Here is an 18,401-nt window from a genome sequence, read left to right as displayed (position 1 = left end):
GGAAAATGAAGCCCAGGCTTTTAGGACAGCGACATTACTTCAGCCAGTTAATTGCCAGGCACTGACTGCTGTAGCACAGTCTCCCCATAAGCTTGTCTACACAACACTCATTTCTGCATGTGAAGTGGAAATACATATTGATAAATGCAACGAAGAACCATTAATCTTCCTTGATACTAGTAAAAAATTCCAAACAACACAAAGCAGAAAACACACCACAGAAGAGCAGCATACATTATTAAGCTAATTGTAAAAGTTACAGTGGACCTTTAAGGGAGGAAAAAAAAGCTGAAAACTAGAACTACAAACCTAGACTAAGCAAGGATACTGCCAGCAAGGCACTGATATCACCTCATTTCCTACCACTAACTTGATTCACATGCTTAAAAAAAAAAAACAACCCCCAAACAACTGAAATTGGAGCTTTTTTGAAAATCCTTTACCAATCCATTGTATTTTGCAATTCAGTGTTTAATCTTGCCCACACATTTTGAAGAATGTGCTCCCCAAACAGTTATTTCACTTACTCAGAGGAGCCAAACACAAAGATACTTCTGACAACACCGAATTCCATAGCTTCAAACAATGAGATTCCAACCACTGGTTTAAAATAGGGCTTTCAGCGTTTTAAATGCATTAACATGCAAAGACTGCAAAGGGAGGTTCCAGCAGCACCAGATACTTCATCAGATTTATCTGATTTACTGCCTGAAGGGGTAGTCCAGCCTTCAGCCACACAGGTCTCTGCACACTCTGATCTGATCTTGAGAACATGAATACACACCAGTGAGTCCTGAGGGGGGAAAGAAAGTCAGCTTTGAGCCAGGGTAAACCCAGAGAGCAAATCCAAGAAGACAGGGAGAACACAGTATTTGTTCATGACTGCCCACTGTTGTCCTAAGCCAAATAACGGAAATGAACTTCATTCCTTTCTTACAGGGCTACCAGTATTCCTCTCATCCTCTGCTAGGAAAGGCTGCTGAGATAACAGACACCTTCACGGCATCTAGTGGTACATTGTTTTGATCCAGCACCCGTAAGAGACAACAACCTACATTAAATGCACGTTGCAATGTAACTGAAACAAACACAACCCTCTTTTATTTCTTGAAAGGAGGATCCAGGTGCCCTATTTCAGGGACTTAGAGCAGGGCAGAAGTCCTCAGCCCTCAAAAGGTGTCTGTGTGGAAGTGCCCAAAGGAACAGGCAGTTCTGAGTGACTCCTGGGAACAGACCTGTGTAACACTGAAGATTGCAGCTGATGAGAACCTCGCTCCATTGTCAAACTCGAGCTAATATCTTTAATGCAGGAGTCTGGGGAAAAGAATACATTGTATAAAAACACAATAAAACCTGATACCAACCACAAAGACTACAGGGAAACAGCAGAACAGCCACACACAGTGATTAAACGTTAGGGCTCTTAGAGACTGGAGTATGTGTAACTTAGACCTCTGAAGATTTCCCTCACTGCCTAAATTCATAAGCTTGTCTACACAGGCACAGCACTGCAAGAGCAGGCTCCAAACCAACAGCTGCTCTGCACCAACTCCCCATGCTAAAAACCCACTGTAAGTGCAACACAGACAGAGTGCCAAGGAGGGAATGTTACCCTAAGTTTAGCAACATGAATTTTGCCCTAGATCATTGTAAAGCTGCTACCACCTGACTCCCAGACATTGTATAATGTATTTTTAATAGGCTTCTCACCTTTAAAGGATTTCAGCAATATCCTGATTGCCATTCCAAACCCCAGGCAAGGGACTGCCATTCCTTTGAGCACCTAAGCTAATCCTTGAATTGTTGGAACCTTTTACTAATATTCCAATCCAGTTTGTCATTCACATAAACACTTTCACTCACCCAAGCAAAAGTTCTAGCTTTGGGATGAGTCTGTTATATCAGCTCAGTATTTTCAACAAGAATTACAAGAAAGTTTTTTAGATTTACAGTTCTAAGTTACCCTGTTCTTGGCCAAAGTTCTTCATGCACAGAAATAACACCCTCTCCGAGCAGCCCTCTGTAGCACCTCCAGAGTTAACTTTAAAAGACACTGTATGTCTTGCTCTTGAAAGAAACACAGAATCTACCAAAAGTTAGATTAATAATGACAATTAAAGACAAGCAAAATAGCTAAAAACTATTCTGTAAAAGCCTTGCAGTAATAAGAACAAAATGAAAAAGAAGAGGTTAGAGAAAGACATTTCAGAAAAAGGTCAAATTAAGTGCTCTGGGGAAGCACATTTCACTGAAACATGCAGGGTCTTACAGGTCAACACAGAAACTTCACGATGGGATAGAGGCCACTTCAGTACACAATTTGCATAACAAGCAACCAAACTTGAAGTTTCTAGGACAAATCTTTCAGAAGATACTGCATGAAAGCAGTTCACTGATTTTCAAGTAATTTTAGAAGGTAAATATTCAATAATTGATTGAGCCAAGTATTTGTTTGCATAAGACACCAGAGCCCCTGCTCGCACACACCACCTTCAACTTGAGCAGGTTACAAGCTGGGCAGATTCAAATTTCATTTTTAGGAGTCCAAGAGTTCCAATGCAGCTTTTGTACCAGCCTTAACCACAGAGCAATGACACTTCCAAACAAGATACTCCATACCTAGGAACATACTTTCCATTCTGAAATCAGATGCCTGGAACAACAGTTTTGATTAAATGAACAGTACCCAAATCACTAAATTTCTTCCTGTTATAAAATGCACACACATGGTGCTTATTTAAATATCAGCCTTCTGAGGAGACTTAAGTAGAGAAGAGGAGAATCCCATATACAATTCTGAGTCCCACCACAAGCAAGTTACACTAACAGTCCTATACAGATCATTAGGGCACCCCCCTGCAAACACAGTCTGCTCAAGAGAGGATTTCTATGAGGCACATCACCCTGGAACACAAGCCTCTCCTCCCCTACTCTACACTCACACCTTTCTGCTGTTAACAGATGCAAGCTCCAGGTTTAAGCCAGAAGTCAATAATGAGGCCAATAAACGTTCAATTAGCAAAACCTCAACTCCTGTGATCTCTAATGTGGTTTGCACAGCTTTCACCTGTGCAGGAGGAGCAGCACAATGAACCCCAGTGCTGCTGTCACGCTGTTTTTCAGAGCTCCTCTTGCATTACAGCTTTCAACACACACACCTTCAAAAATGGACAAGACTGTAACGCAAACCCAAACTAGAATTGGTTTAGCTCATTAAAATTCACACGAATCTGCACATGAATAGGTGGGAATAAAGAACAGTATCAAGATCCACTCTGTTCCAATGTACTTGTATCTAGGCTTTATTCCTGGCTATGCCACTGACCCAATGTGACCTTCCCAATTTTCAGGGTACACTCATTATGGATCCAGAGTCAGAGCTACTAGGCCAGGGGTTTTCCACCAAACCCAGCACATCTTGCTGCTAAACCACTTTGACACGAGCCGTATTTTACTGATGTGATACTCACAGAGTAACAAAACTCAATAATCCTGGAGTGCACATGCACTTATCTCCATCTTCCATTTACTCACAGTTGTAAACCCAAGGATAAGAGCTCATAAAAGCTGAGTAGATGAGGATGTGGCAATGAACTTTCCGGGATAGAAAGACAAATTACTGTAGGATTTCTTTATTAAACTCACAGCTAACACCCAGCAAGTGCAGCAAAAGCTGAGGTCAGAACAATTTACACAGGTTACTCTTCAAACAACTGTCACAGCTGGTCTCACTCCTGATAGTACTGGTATTCCTGTAAGCTCCTAAATCTTCTCCACTTATAGCTCTCTATATTGTCAAACTACAAAGCACTACAAGTTTTAAACGTATTTTTTACATTATGATCACCCACACAAAGGGATTAACTGAAGCATTAAGAAAATCTTTGTAAATTCGGGGCAGCAGGAGTCATTTGTCAGGCACAGTCAAAGCTCCAATCTGCACAGATGCCTATTATTTTTAGAGCACTACATTCCTGAGCCATACCTCCATCAAAAGTATTTCCCTAAAGCCATGCAGGCATCCCGCTCTTCTGGAACTTGGAACAATCTCACTGGCTCAGGTCTGTCAGAGCTGTGTCTGCTCCAGCTTCAGAAAGCCTCCAGTAGAGACAACTCTGACCCTGCACTCCCAAACCAAAGAGCATCACGTGGCTTTTGTTGAAGTGACACTGGCTTAACAAACCCCTATGCTCAAGCTTCTGTGTTTTTTGTACACTTCCTAACACACAGTCGCATTTTTAACTTACAGGATGGCATCTTCCAGTTTAAAAAACATGTCAAATCAATATTTTTTCCCCCCACACAGACACCCCCGATTTTTACCAATTGGTACCTCCCCACTTAACCAACTTCTTTAGGTGAGCTTGAAAATGCCTGATGGGAGACTAAAAAGTTCCTGTTTTATACTCAATTTCAAAGAGAGAAGCAACATCTACCCAAAAGTAAAACAAAGCAGCCCTGAGTGTTCTTTCAGCAATTGTTTTCTCTTCTGTTTTTTTCCCCTGCCTTTTTGGTTTTAATTTGATCATCTGTAGACCACTAGTCTCACCTGTAAGGAAAGAGGTTCTCTCCCAGTAGCACTAAACCCTTTGAAAATTACATTTCAAGACAAGTAAATTTAAAAAGCCAACATTTATAACACAAAGCCTTCCATTTGCTACTCGAAGGTTCTTAACTGCTTATGTGAACAAAGGTGCTGATTTTCATTTTAGTAAAAAGTTAAATACATCACAACTTATCACAATCCAGCAACAATGAAGGAATCAATAGACTTCAAGGCTTTCCAATTACAATTCCAACAATGCCATCCTTGCAGACAGGGAATTTTAGACTCTCTAATGCAAATTTATGTCTCCTAACCATACCCCAGAGGAACACAGAACTATCAGAGATTTACAAGACAGGTATATTATTCCAAACAAGTTAGCTGGATGTGATATTCCCTCACCACTAATGGAATAGGTGCCTGAACTTTTCCTCAAACTAAAGAGTTCTGTTCAAACAGCAGACTAAGAACACAGCAAGAAAAAAAAAAATCTCTCCTGCCCATCTGCTGATCATTAAGCTGAGAACACCCTCCCTAACAAATTACCTGGAGGCAGGAACAGATTATCAGCCTTCAAGGTACTCCAAGCAAGAAACAAAAACTGCTTTCCTAATAATTTCCTAATAAGAATCCTTGCTATACAAATAGAACCTTCTGTGAGAAGAAACCTAGTTGTCCAAGGAGTAAGAGCAGAGCTGTCTGGAGATGGTTTATGGGGCTCACAGCTCACTTGATCAAACCCTCGTGGCCAGAAGCCTTTTTGTTTTAATTGAGTTTTCAAGCACTTTTTAGACTCACTTTTGCCTCCTATAAACAAAAATGTGATGACATGAACCAAATTTGCTTCAGGACTGTTCAAATCCCATAACACAAGTGTCAGCACCAGATTTGCAACTAATTCTCTACTGGGAGATGCCTGGGCTCCCTCTCTTCATCCAACTGGAATCAATGGTGAGACAAGCCAGAACTTCAAGATTATTTCTTTTTTTAAGCAGCCTATCTGAACAACCTACAGGAACCATCCTAAAGTAGTACAGTTGTGGCTGTTCAGTTTTCAATATTTGCAGTTTGCTGCCTATCAGTTCTCAAACAGTGACTCACCAAGTTCAAAGAAGGCCAAAGTTTAAGAGGCCCAGAACTTACCACACACATAAATACAGTCTCCTAATATTTGTGTTCTGGTAAATATCATCTCTTAAGGAAGTTTGAAAACAAAGTAAACAAGAGATGCTGGAAAAAAACCTAGCTGAGGTAATCACCATGAAACACACTGTCAGAGGTGTAATCAATGCAAAAATAAGAAAGTTCATTGGGTTTAATTCAACACAACTTCTGACAGACTCAGAAAAAGGGTTTCAAGAATAAAGCATCGTGATCTTTAAGAGAACAGTGCAAGAGTTCAGTCTGAAATTGGAAAGGCAAGGATACCTCCCGTAAAAGCACAGAGAGGGAACAACACACGTAGGTAACTTTGAACCCCGGTGTGCGGGTTCAACCCTCACCTGACGCCGCTTGTCCGCACCAGGTGACTACTGCAGCTCACGGGGGATCGCCCTCCCGACAGCCACCACCTGCCTCTGCGCTGCCAGCACAGCAGCGCATCCCTGTGTTCCCAAAAACAAACACCTTACCTTCCCAGGCTGCCCGGGGAGGTCGGCGAGTCTCCCTCTCCGGACACATTCAAAGCCCACCTGGACGCGTCCCTGTGTCACCTGCTCCCGGTGACCCTGCCTGGGTGGGGGGCACTGGTTGATCTCCAGAGCTCCCTTCCAACCTTCACAATCCTGTGATCCCCCAGGGCCCCATCCCCGCATCCCTCCCAGGGAGCGCTGCCCGGGGCGCGGCCCCGGGGGTCTCCCCCGGCGGGGGTGCTGAGGGGCCGGCACTCACCAGAGCAGGGCGCAGAGCAGGAGGCAGGAGCCCAGGGCCAGGGGCCGGCGGGGCGGCTCCCTCATGGTCTCCCGGCTCTCCCTGTGCGGGCCGTGCAGCGGCGGCGGCTCATCCTCCCTCAGCCCCGGCGGCTCCGTGAGGGCGGCGCGGGGCTCCGGCCGTTGTCGCGCGCGGCCCCTCCCTACGCGCGGCGCGAGCGGCGACACGCGCTGCCTGCGGGGCAACGGCGACGCCTGCGCAAAGCCCCTCCCGGCGCGCGAGCCCGGCCGTTACTGCCCCCCTTACACCCCGGCCCCGCCCCTTTTACCCCCTCACACGCTGAGCTGGAAGGATGCGCGTCACCCCCCGCTTCGCGCCCGTCAGCCAATGGCCTGAGCGTCCCGCGCGCTGGCCCCGCCTCCCGGCCCCGCCGATTGGACGGTGCCCTTGCCCCTCCAAGGACCCCCTCCGTGAGGTGTCCGAGCCAGGAGAGCCGTTAAAGGGAAATCGCCATAGTGATAAACGGCGGCTGGCGGCCAAACCCGAGGCCGCGAGGCTCGCTAAAACCGTCACTACCTCCGTTCCAAGAGATATTTTAAGCAACGGCGCTCCGACACGGCATCTTTAAATTGTTTGTTTAAAATTTTGATCAGGCTTCTCTGCGGTCTGCTAAGCGATGAGGCCCCTCCAGGGGGAGGCGCGCGAGGGCTGCCGGGAGTTGTAGTTCCGCATAGGAGAGCGGCTGTACGCGGCCCCGGCCGCCATTTTGAGGGCGCCCTGAGGGGGCTCGTGATGGGCAGCGGGGTCGGGCTCCACCTCCGCGTGTGTGAGGGGCGATTAAGATGGTTCGGTGCATGTTTATGTCCACTGTGTGAGGGGGAGCCGAGCACAGCCAGGGGCCAGCTGGGGAGCGCTGCTGGGAGATGCTCAGGGAATACAGAGCAGTCTGAGGGTGATGTGGGACAGAAGGGAGGAGCCTTCCCTGGCACTGGCACGTTTGGGTGAACTGGTAGAAAAACACAGCAGTTATTATCAAAAACAACAGGCATTTGCAGGTAACCAAGCCTAATTCTGGCCATCTGCAGTGTGGCATGAGGTGGGCTTTACACCGAGCCAGGAACACCATCCTTGCGGCTCACACAGAGCTGGGGGTTGGGTTCCCAAGGACAGGAGACGCGGTGGGAGCAGCGAGGCAGGACACAGCAGCGACACAGCAGCGACACAGAGCTCTCCCCGCCCGCGGGGAGCCCGGGAAGGCGCAGGTGGATTAGTCACGGGGATGCCACGCTGGAAACGTGCACATGTCAGGACTCTGAACGAGGAAGGACAGCTCTGCCTGCTGGGCGGGGGTGACTCACGGCAACCCAGGCGGGATCAGGGCCTTCCCGGGTCACAGATACTGTTTTCCCCAGAGCAGCTCCAGCCCCGTCACCCAGCCCTTAGAGCCTTCCCAGGTGCCTGCAGGGCTCAGCGAGAGGCTGCCGAGCTGCGGGATGGTGTGACTGGAGTCAGCACTGAAAACCTCTGGAGAGTCTCTGTTCTTTTCCTGATTTTTCACCCTGTAACTCTGTGCTTTTGTTAACACCCGGCATCCCTTGCCCTTCCAAGAGCTCCAGGTGCCACAGACAGCAGACAGGCCTGCATTGCAATGCATGGAGGAGAAGGGATGAGGGAGAAGCTCCAGCTTTGTGCCCCATCCCCGCACAGGCTGGGGTTTTAATCCCCCTCCCAGCAAACCACAGACCATCCTGTGACAGAGACAGCCTGCCCTGCCGTGCCTGAGGAGGGGGCTGCATCCCTGATATGTCTGTTTGTAAAATGGGGGGATAACAGCACAGCTGTGAGCCAGGGTGCAAAGCAGTGCCCTCTGCCCCACACCTTGCAGCTTAGTCAGAACCACAGAATCATTGGAGTTGGAAAAGAGCTCTGGAGAGCATCCAATCCAACCCCCTTGCCAAGGCAGGGTCACCTGGAGCAGATGACACAGGGACACATCCAGGTGGGTTTGGAATGTCTCCAGAGAGGGAGACTCCACAACCTCCCTGGCAGCCTGTTCCAGTGCTCTGCCACCTTCCATGGAAAGAAGTTCTTCCTCATGTTGAGGTGGAACTTCTTGTGTTTTAGTTTATGGCCGTTGCTCCTTGTACTGTCATGGACACCACTGAAAAGTCCAGCACCAACCTCTTGACACCAGCCTTGGAGATATGTACATGCACTAATGAGAAACCTGGCTCTGAGCTGCTGGGAGGGGGAATTCCTCTGCGAGTCATGGGTAAATTTCAAAGAAACCCTTGGGATTTAACACAGGCATCTCACAGAGGAAAACAGGCTCACTGAGCCACAGTAGGGGTTATACCAAGATGAAGGCAGCCAGGAGGGTGGCTCTGGCAGTGCCTGCTCCATGTCCCCAGAGCGAGTGCCTGCTGGCAGCTCTCCCAGTGGGTCAGTGGGGAGCCCAGCTGTCCCAGCACCGCTCCCTCTACTACCTGGATGGGTCCTGTTGCTCTGGGAGCGGGCCCAGATAGTTATGGGAGTGAGGCAAGTCCTGAAAAATGCTGAGAACCCACTTCACAGCACCAGCGAGGCATGAGACAGCACCTTTGCCATGAGGGTTTTTCCAGCCTTTTGTGGTGCCAGAGCTGACATGGCACGGCATGGATCTGAGGCTGTGTGTGGGGTCTCTGGGGGAGGGTTATGAGCAGAGGTACACTGGGGAAGGCCCAGCTGCTCCCCCAGGGACCCAGAGCAGGGCCATGAAAATCCTCTGTGCCCAGGGACACGCCTCCATGCTGGTCACAGGGAGCTGCCTCAGCGGTGGGAAATTCCCCGAGCTGTGGGAGCAGCGGTGCATGTCCCACCAGCAGCTGCTATAACCACACCAGGGAGTGCCACAGCTCTCCCTGCGGGGCTGGAGGGGGCAAGGCGATGTGAGCTCCGGCTGCAGGTGCCTCCCTCTGCCTCCTGCCTGGACATGACCCCAGGGAGCTGTGTAGAACTTGTCTTGGTTGTGGATGCTGCCAGAGTTATGGCACCTTCCCTTGTGAGGGAGAGCAGTGTCGGCATAGGGAGGTGCCAGATGAGGGGCACACCTCTCCTGCCTCCAGCTGGAGGACTCACCCGTGGACACCTCACCCAGCAGGCACAGAGTATTTCCCCATCCCACAAACTCTGCGTGTTGGGGATGGCCAGGACCAGAGCAGTAGAGAAATCTGTCCATGAAGCATTGGAAATTCAAACAACTGCTTAGCTGTCTGCTGGGAGGGATGGTAAGCATTTATTAACCCCTTGCCAAGACCTTCCAGCCAGAGCACTTCCGTCAGCACTGCCATGGCGTGCGGCTGGGACCATGTCCATTGTCAGCCTCTGCTGTGCTCTCAGGACTGTAATTCCTCCAGCCTCATCTCCAGGAGCTTTTCCCCACGAGCAGAGGAGAAGGCTGTGAAGCCACACTTGCTCAGCCCATGTGGCTGCTCTGCCCGGCACAGCTCCTGCACACCACGATCCCGTTACCAGCGGGAGATTGATCACACACAGCTCAGAGCAAAGGCAGCTGAAGAGCCATCACAGAGCACAGACCATTTCAGGGGAACCACGGCACTGACTGGTCAGGATCCTGGAGGAAAAGCCCCCTCAAGTCAGTCCCCACACCAAGCATGAACCAAAAGAGCCTGGGTCAGCCAGAAGGGGTTTCAGTGCATCACCTGTGACACACCCACATACCACTGCTTGCTGAGCTTGTTTCTCAGCCGCTGATAAGATGAGCAGTGTAATGGTAAAAACAACTGCAGATCACCCAATCTCCCAACTAGAGCCTGTAATTAACCCCAAACCCAATGGACTGTGGGGTTACCCGGGAGCAAGTATTTGCACAGGATTCTCAAAGTCGCTGCATGTTTGCAGCAAGGTTTTTTGGCTTGCTCTTGGCCAAATTCCTCACGGAAAACCCCAGGGTGAGGCAAGCTGGTGGTATTTCCACAAACAGTTGGCCCTTCTAGGGCTGAATTTGAGCCACTACTCACCCTGCACCCCTGGGTGGGGAACACCCCCCTGCTGATGGGGAATAAAAGCCAGGTTGTGGTGCTTGGTACCCTGGGTAGGGAGAGCTGGAGGTGGCCACTCAAGGGGCACCTTCTGAGTGGGAGGAGAGAGAAGATGCTGCTGTTTTACCTGTGCAGTGATGGGGCAGTGCTTGTCCACTGCACTTAAACAGGCCCTGTGTGTCCTACTGGCTGTGGAGTATCTCCCAGAGACTTGGGAACTGAGGCCGTGGAGCAGTGTTTGACTTCTGGAGGGACACCTGATCCTGGGGTACGCACTGGGCTTCTCCTTCTAGCACTTTCCAGCACTTGTTTGCTGCAGTGGCTAAGACTTCTCTCCCATTCATCCCTATCTGCTCTTTACAAAGGCTTCTTGTTTTACCAAGTGTTGGGTTTTTGTTTAGTTTTTTTTTTCCACGTGTGATTTAATTCACACAAACTCCTTCCTATTCTGACTATTGATCTTGGCTCCTTACTGGTTAAAACAAAGTAAATCTTTCATAAGCAGGTTCTGACAACACAACTTTTGTTCCTTCCAGACACAATTTCCTGTTTAATTTCCTGACTGTTTCTTACTTGGTAAAGGAAAAGTTGTAAATTGCAAGATTGCTTCAGAGACCTTCCTCTGACTTTAGGTGAACCGTTAACCACTTGCAGGAGAGAATCCAGCAAACCAGTGTAAAACTTTAAAAATTCCTCGATTTCTTTTATTTCTTCTGCGATTCTCACCAAAAGGAAACAAGCTGGGGGGGTGGGGGGGGGGGGAGAGGCAGAGGCAGGGAAAGAGGTTGGAATCATTTTCCTTGGAAAATCAAACAGGAGCAACTCTGCCTCCAGCTGAGTTGATAATTGCTCTTTCATCACTCAGCAAACTGTCTCTGATACATGGGCTGTGCCTCTGCGGTCCCAAATGTAGGTCCCGGACATCCCCCTGCATGGACGCTGATTCCCGCTCCCACTCCTTTAAAATCCCGAAGGACGCCATGCCGCGGTCACAGTGACCAGCTGATCCAGCTGCAGATTCCCGGATCACCGAAGCGCTGCCTGTGCACGGAGCCTCGTTAGGGTTAATTAACGTGGGCTGGCGCCGAGCAGCGTCTGGCAGGGAGGGACAGCGGGACACGGTGACATCCAGCAGGGGCCGTGTGACCTGGTGCAGGAGAGCGACTGCTCAGATCTCCTGCCAGCCCCAGTCCTGCCTGGAAGAGCCTTGAAATCCGGCACAGGTGGCACAGTGCCACAGCTCCAAAAAGCACGGATGGAGCCACAGCCAGGACCACCTAGGACAGCCCCTGGCGTGGCTCGTGGAGGGCACAGCCAGGTCCAGGTCTCCTCCACCTGGCTCAAACACTGAAAGTCCAAACTTTAAGTAAAATGAAGAAAATTAATTGAGATGGGAATGCCACTTTTGAAAACACTTGTATTTGATTTGCTCATTTCATGTGGCTTCATTGAAATTTCAACTTTGTCTAGAAACAGGAGATCCCTCTGGGCTCCAGCAGGGATGCCTAGGCAGGGTACAGCGGGAAGCCTCAGCATCTCCCGGCCCTGTTTCAGAACCACGAAGCCTCTGCATAGCAGAAAACACCATTTCCTACAGCCAGTGCTTGGGAATGGATGGAAAATGGCTTCAAGAAGGGACCCACCTCCTCCTAGCCCGGCTGGCAGGTGTTCTGGGTACAACCTTCAGCAGCATCTCGGCTCAGTGCTGTGACACCAGTGCAGAGGCCACTGCCTGCTGGAGAAGACAAATGTGGTCGGCAGCCGAGGAGCTTCTCCTGCCATCTGACAGGGCTGGCAGAACAGGGAAAGTCCAAATGCTCCTGGCAGCTGAGACACAGACAGTCAAGATTAACTCTTGATCACATGATGGAAATGTGGTGTGGGACGAGGGGCTTCCAGTGAGGTGAACAGAGGTGGTGGGTGCCTTGGTCCCCCCAGGTTCTTCCCTACAGCTGCTGTCTGAGCCCCCCTGGGAAAAGTAAAAGCAAATTTCACTGCAGAAACTGAGAAACGGCAGAACTTCATGATGGAGGTGTAAAGCTTTTTTTGGCCCTCATTTCTGGGAGGACAGCGTGGGCTGAAGCTTCCTCTGCCCTCTTCACCCTCTCACCCGAGGGCTGGGAAAGCACCCAGTGCAACCTAGTGCTGGGTTCCCTCCACGGCCACATGCAAACCAAGGTCAAAGCAGGTGATCCCACAGGTCAGCAGTGCCAGGAATGTGCCAGGAGAGCGGCACAGCCTCTGCAGGAGCAGGAGTACCTCCACTAGATCCAAGGGGTGAGGATGAGAGATGAGAAGCCAGCCAAGCATACACAGGGAATGCCACGGGCTCAGCTGTTTCCCTTCCCCTTTCTCCCAACTACTAGAATAAACTAAATTCCCACCTGGCTCCATCCCCTCCTTGGCAGATATTTAAAAACAGGGAGACGAGTGCAGGGGTGGCTGACAGCAGGAATGTCACTCCTCAGGGACCCCCGTGTTCCCAAGGGAACATGCACGTCTTGCAGGGCTGGGCCCAGGGACCCTCCTTCCCTGTGTTCCAGAGTAGGACAAGCTCATGTTGCAGGAAGAAGTGCTCAGCCCCAACATCACACTGCTCTTCCCAAGCACATAGGCTCCTGCTTGGAGGCTCATGGGGAGAGGGCAGGAAGGGCTCCTGGGGTGAATACCTCCTGTGAAATCACAGTGTTTCCAGGCTGAGGGTTAGGGTTTGAACAAAGGCTTCTCTACCAGGCAAATGGGAAGGTGAGCACAGAGAGGAGGATCCTCTTGCAGTGCACCAGCTAAAGCAGTGAGTTACAACCTCTTTTTGACCTGTGCACACCAAATTTCTCTCCAGCTACACTTCCTATAAAAGTGTTTCACCCCCATCCCCCTCCTCATTTACAGAACAAAAATATTCCCGGGGCAGACAATAAAATCCCTGTTAAGAAATTCCAGGTCCCTTCACACCTCTTGCTCTGTGTCCCAGAGCTGCAAGGAGAAGGAAGCGGCTGCCATATGAGGTTCAGGCTGATGGAGAGATGGGGGACCTGGTGTGTGGCTCCAGCCACAACCACCCTGGTCACCAGCTCTCCCCAGTGGTACATTGCTTTTGCCCTCCAGCAAGTTGGATTTTTCAGTGTTTTGCCACTGTAAGACTCCTCACTCCTGAATTTTGGAATTTTTCACCTTTCAGCTTCCATGCCAACCCATGCTCGGATCCCACAGGCAGTGGTTTCATTTGGTTTTCTCCCTGTGTCTTAGCCTTAGGGGCATGCCACATACAGCTGAGGGCTGAGCTGAGCTTACCTGGGCAGCTGAAGGTTGGACTTGGCCCACCTTGGAGCACGCTGCAGCTGGCAGAGCACACTGCTGACATCCAGTTTCCTAGGGTTGGGAAACTTTTTTTTAAGCAGATTAGAAAACAAAAGCATCTTTACTACATGATACTTTGGCCTTCATGCAGTTCCCCTACAGAAGAGGCCCCTGCTGCCCCCTGCCCTGGAGCTGGGCAGGGCCATGGCTGGGCTGGCTTGTCCCTCTCCCCAGAGCCCAGAGTGGGCAGTGAGGAGGGTGTTTTGCCATGAGGCTTCCCTGATCCGTGCAGACTGGAAATGCCAGGACTGAGGAAGCTCAGTTTCACAGCTACCCCACATACTGTGACTTCCAGAGGTCACGCCCCTGTAAACGTGTGCCACATCGCACCTCTCCAACCCCAGGTACTCAACTGAGTTCCACAGCAGTCGTCACATCCTTCTCCCTCTGCTCAGTGAATCCTAAACCTTGCCCTGGCAGATGCCAGTCCAGCCCAGGCTCCTCAGACCCCATCCCAATTTCCTGGATGCTCTGCCCAGCCTTGAGCAGCATTACTGGGTTTCTCCAGCAGCCTTTGCACCTCCTCATCTCAGCTCATTGTCTGGGAGGGTACAAGTTTCCCCCTTCTCTGGCTGCTCCTTCCCACTGTCTCCCTTCCCATTGTCCCTGTTCTCCCTCGTAAGCTCCCAAGTCTTGCCCACCCTGTCCCCTCTGTCCCTCAGATGCTGCCACAAGGGAAAATGGCAACTCACCAGCATTTAGGTCTTCTCTGTCCTGAGTAGGGGCCGTCCACCTGGGGATGCATCTATGGGGTCTGCAGCAAATTTCCAGCTTGCATCCTGGGGCAGGATCCTCTCCATATGGCAGGTTGTGCCCTGGGACAGGGAGCTTGGATACTGATACCAGTGACATCCCCACCAGGAGCTTCTAGTGCTCCCATAATGTCCAGCCTTGAGATAAAAGACCTGTGTGGCTCATGGCTGCACCACCAGCACTGCAGCACGTGGACAGACAGTGGGGCCTCCACTGAGCCTGTAAGGGACTCACCTGAGCTTGCAAGAAGGTTTCCTGGGTGATGGAAGATGCTGTGAAGGACAGGAGGGCTCAGGGGGCTGGGTGGTGAGGCCATGAGCAGGGGCTGTGCCGGAGGGGCCCAGGAGCATCCCTCGGTGTCACGGGCTGCCCACAGCAAGGACATCACTGCACAGGGGATGCACCTCCTGGCTCACACACTGCTGGTGGCCCAGGATTCCCTGGGACCAGAACACAGACCTGATCCAGGGAATCTAACCTGCACACAAGGAAAGAAGAGGCCTGGGAGAGCTGGAGCAGCACTGGACTGCCCATGTCCAGGCATACCCCTGCAGGGTACCCCAGGGCAACCAGCCCCGTCTGCTCCAGTATCCCACAATGGAGCTCAGTTCAGCTGCAAGGCACTGGGCTGGTATCATCCCACTTTGTGCTGGGGACTGAATCCAAAAAATCCTTAAATAGGTGATTGCAGGAGAGCAGACACAGCCTGTACCATGGAGCCATTTAAGGCAGGAGACAGTCTCTGGACATGGAAAAACTCAGCAGCTGGAATTGTGCCAACTTCCCCCCTTGAAAAAAACATTCCTGCAGAGGGAGGGTTCAGCTCCAGGGTCAGAGGGGGAGGCTGGGGGATTTCTTGGCAGAGAAACGAAGCCAGAGCCATAACTGTGCTATGTCACCCCTGTGGAACGATCACCCCTGTGGAGCAACATGGGAGGGATGCAGGGGAAGAGCCCTACCCGAGGGACAGGATGAGGTGCAGGATCCATGTGCATCCTCACAGTCCCAGGCAAGCTCAAACCTGTAGCAGACTGTGCCGTTTAGTTATTTTGAAGCCTATTTCTGCGGCACAAGTGATGGTCCCACCCCACAGAGAATCAGACACACCTGGAGGCAGCCCCAAGCTGGCAGTGGGGGCGCAGTGCCTGGGATAGTTTGATATTCGAATATCTCCAGTGGAGGTCTAGATCAGTCCCAGCTATTTCAGTCCCAGCCTGTCACCTTTTCCAGCCTTCCTTCCAAAAAGATTTAGCAGTGTGTTCAAACATTCAGAGCCCAGCATACACTAAACAAATCCCCAGTGGGGTCCTTTTGCAAAGGGTAGGGGACAGCCAAGCCAACGAGTCCTCAGCATACCCAAAGCTGGTACTGCCATGGCATCCAGCTCCTCATTCCTGCATTTCAGCACAGGGGCTCAAAGCATTCACCATCTTACAGCCTCTCCAGAGGCCAGTGGCACTTGAGAACACGTAATCATGAGATGAGGGAGGTGTTTTGGCATGGAACCCAGAGGGGGAATTAAGACGCTCACAAACAGCTTTTGCATCCTTGACCTTAGCTACTACTTGTCCCTGCCAAGAGAGCTCCACTGGCCACATAGTCCCAGGAGGGCTGAGAGATGACCTGGGCAGTGACTCCACAGCACATGTTCCCCTCTGTCCAGCAGGGACTGACAGTGACGTGGCAGGTCCCGTGGTGGGTCCTGCCTGTTGTGCAGGCAGACGACTCATTCATCTGCAGGCAAAGTCTGGGCCACCTGGGCAGGACTCAGCTGCCCTTTGGACCGTGGGCAGTGCATTCACATGTGGCTGAGCACACACTGTCCCCTCCCAGGGGACAGAGGGCCAGCACAGCAGTGGCAGCTGCTCCTCCTCAGAGCGCATTTGGGTCCCCCAGGCACCAAGTGGGCTCTGGGCCCTGTGGGTCTTGGCACTGGGTCAGCACTGCCAAGGGTGCGGAGCCAGTGCCAGGGTGATCCCCTTATCCAATGGCTGAGCATCCCATGGGGAACTACAGCTGCTGCTGTGGCAGCTCCTGGAGGGTTTTGCTTTGCTGCCACCATGGCTGGCATTGCCCAGCATGGCTCAGGGGTGCTGCCAGTCACCAACCAGAGGAGGCTCCCACCCCTCCCTGATTCCAAGGGGGACTTTGGTTGCCCACAGCAGAGACTTCAAGGGACACAAGGAGTACCCCTCACCTATATTCTTTCTCCCCCTTCCACTGGGGTTTCCAGATGGACCTGACCACATGGAAGCAGCCTTCTGCCCCAGCCCAGCCTGCTCTTCCTGGTCCTCAGAGCATCATGGATATGCACAAGACCCCAGGGCCAAATCACACCAAACCTGCTGTCACCACTCCCAGTAAGAGCATAGCACTGCCCTGCCAGTGCCCATGGGTGTCCCTCCTCCGTGGTGGCTGTGGCACTTCTCAGGGGACCAGGAATGGCATACTGCCCTCTCAGATTTCCTCGTGTGTCCTAGCTTTACTCCATGACTTTAGGAGAAGGACATTTTGTTAAAATCTCAAGTTCCCAGGCCCTGGGCATCAAGGCAATGCCAGCAATCACAGGAGCTGGCAGAACTCCCTGTCCCTGTGGGCACCCACTTGTGCATATGGAGGCACGCACAGCTCTGTGCAAAGGATGGGGCTAAGGGCTTTTAGGTAGGGCAGCTAAAACTTAGTCCAGCTCCATCCTGTCCTGGAAGCTGCTGGCATCACCCCTCAGCATGGAGAACCTGCACAGCATGAGCAGCTGCTCCTACCCTGCGGAGGAAGTACAGGGATATGGGGCTGGGAGGTGGCACATTTTAGATGTCACTGTGCTGTGGCTCAGTCTGAGGCCCTCCTGAAAGGCACACCAGGAGTGTGGGGGTTACCTGCTGCTCTGCACGTATCTGGATGAGGTGGGATCCTGTTTGGAGAATCCCCTGTGGCAGGCACTGGGGTGAAAACAACCTTCAGCTCTTTCGCCTGCTCCCACCGTGACAGGACAGCCACAAACGCCCCTTCCCGAAGCACAAACAGGGCAGTGTTTGGGGCTTCTTTACCCTGGGCTGAGGCCTCTCAGCTGAGGCCAAAGTAAGCAGCTCCTCGGCAGCAAGCACCTCTCCGGGGCTGGGAAGGCTCTGACCTGAGCACAAACAAACACAGAGTTAGAGAAAACACTTCTGGCCTCTGTGAAACCTCCCTGCATCCCTTATTATGCCCCTGCCCCCTTGCTACACACTAGCTCAGCCCCTTTGGCCCGGGAATGGACAGTGCAGGAGATGGATGTCCTTGTAGAGCTGCATCTCTCCAGCCCTGCTCAGCCACGACTTCTCCCTTCCCACGTCCTGCTCTACTTTCGGGGGTGCCGGCAGGCTCCGGGAGCAGGACAAGACTGAGCTGTGAGCAGGCAGGAGCTTCAGGGAAGGACACCGTGTGCTCATACCATCACACCCAGACTCCCGACCTGGCTGCTGGAGTCTGGTTTGGCCAGAAAAGCAGGTGCTTCGCTGGGCTGGAATGGGGAGCGGGGCTTGCAGCACATGCTGGGGTCACGTACCCAGCAGCAAGGCTGGACAGGCAGAGGGATGTCCAAGCACACAGAGGACCCGGCCAAATCCCATCGACCGGCTGTGCCCTTCTCCGTGGCCGCTTAAGGATGGCACGTTGGGGCTGCAGGAGGAGAGCCCTTCCCCATGGTGTGGGACCACGGCAGGAGCATCCCTCCTTCCCGCCGGGCCGTTTTGGGGGGGGGGGCCAGGCAGGAGCGAGGCAGCGCCCAGCACCCCCCGGCAGCAGCCTGCGTGTGGGATACGGGCCGTGGCACTCGGGATGGGCAGCTCCCAGTAGGG

The 18,401-nt window shown here is 51.8% G+C and overlaps 1 protein-coding gene and 1 long non-coding RNA gene across 6 annotated transcripts in view; both read right to left on the bottom strand.

Moving 5' to 3' along the window:
* Positions 1–6,640, bottom strand: part of SUCO (SUN domain containing ossification factor) — a 38,688-nt gene extending 32,048 nt beyond the window's left edge. For 2 of the 3 annotated variants that reach the window (XM_027658501.1, XM_027658502.1), the window contains exon 1: positions 6,437–6,640. In XM_027658501.1, the coding sequence (XP_027514302.1) occupies positions 6,437–6,501 (65 nt within the window). In that variant the 5' untranslated portion in view covers positions 6,502–6,640. The remainder of the gene's footprint in view (positions 1–6,436) is intronic. The other variant, XM_027658504.1, reaches the window with a different exon arrangement.
* A 5,212-nt stretch (positions 6,641–11,852) lies between these two features.
* Positions 11,853–18,388, bottom strand: LOC113954305. 3 transcript variants are annotated; one of them, XR_003530166.1, is made up of 5 exons: positions 17,792–18,388; positions 17,442–17,695; positions 14,800–15,043; positions 13,747–14,702; positions 11,853–12,424 (listed from the first exon to the last, which is right to left on the bottom strand). It is a non-coding gene; the product is annotated as an uncharacterized LOC113954305 (long non-coding RNA). The 3 variants fall into 3 exon arrangements; XR_003530164.1 differs by having other exon boundaries at positions 17,442–18,388; XR_003530165.1 differs by having other exon boundaries at positions 14,505–14,702; positions 17,442–18,388.
* Between the last annotated feature and the right edge of the window lie 13 nt (positions 18,389–18,401).

Source organism: Corapipo altera, unplaced genomic scaffold, assembly GCF_003945725.1.
Source record: "Corapipo altera isolate COAL_440 unplaced genomic scaffold, ASM394572v1 79, whole genome shotgun sequence".
NCBI classification, from domain to species: domain Eukaryota; kingdom Metazoa; phylum Chordata; class Aves; order Passeriformes; family Pipridae; genus Corapipo; species Corapipo altera.
This window is presented reverse-complemented; position numbering and strand designations above follow the sequence as displayed.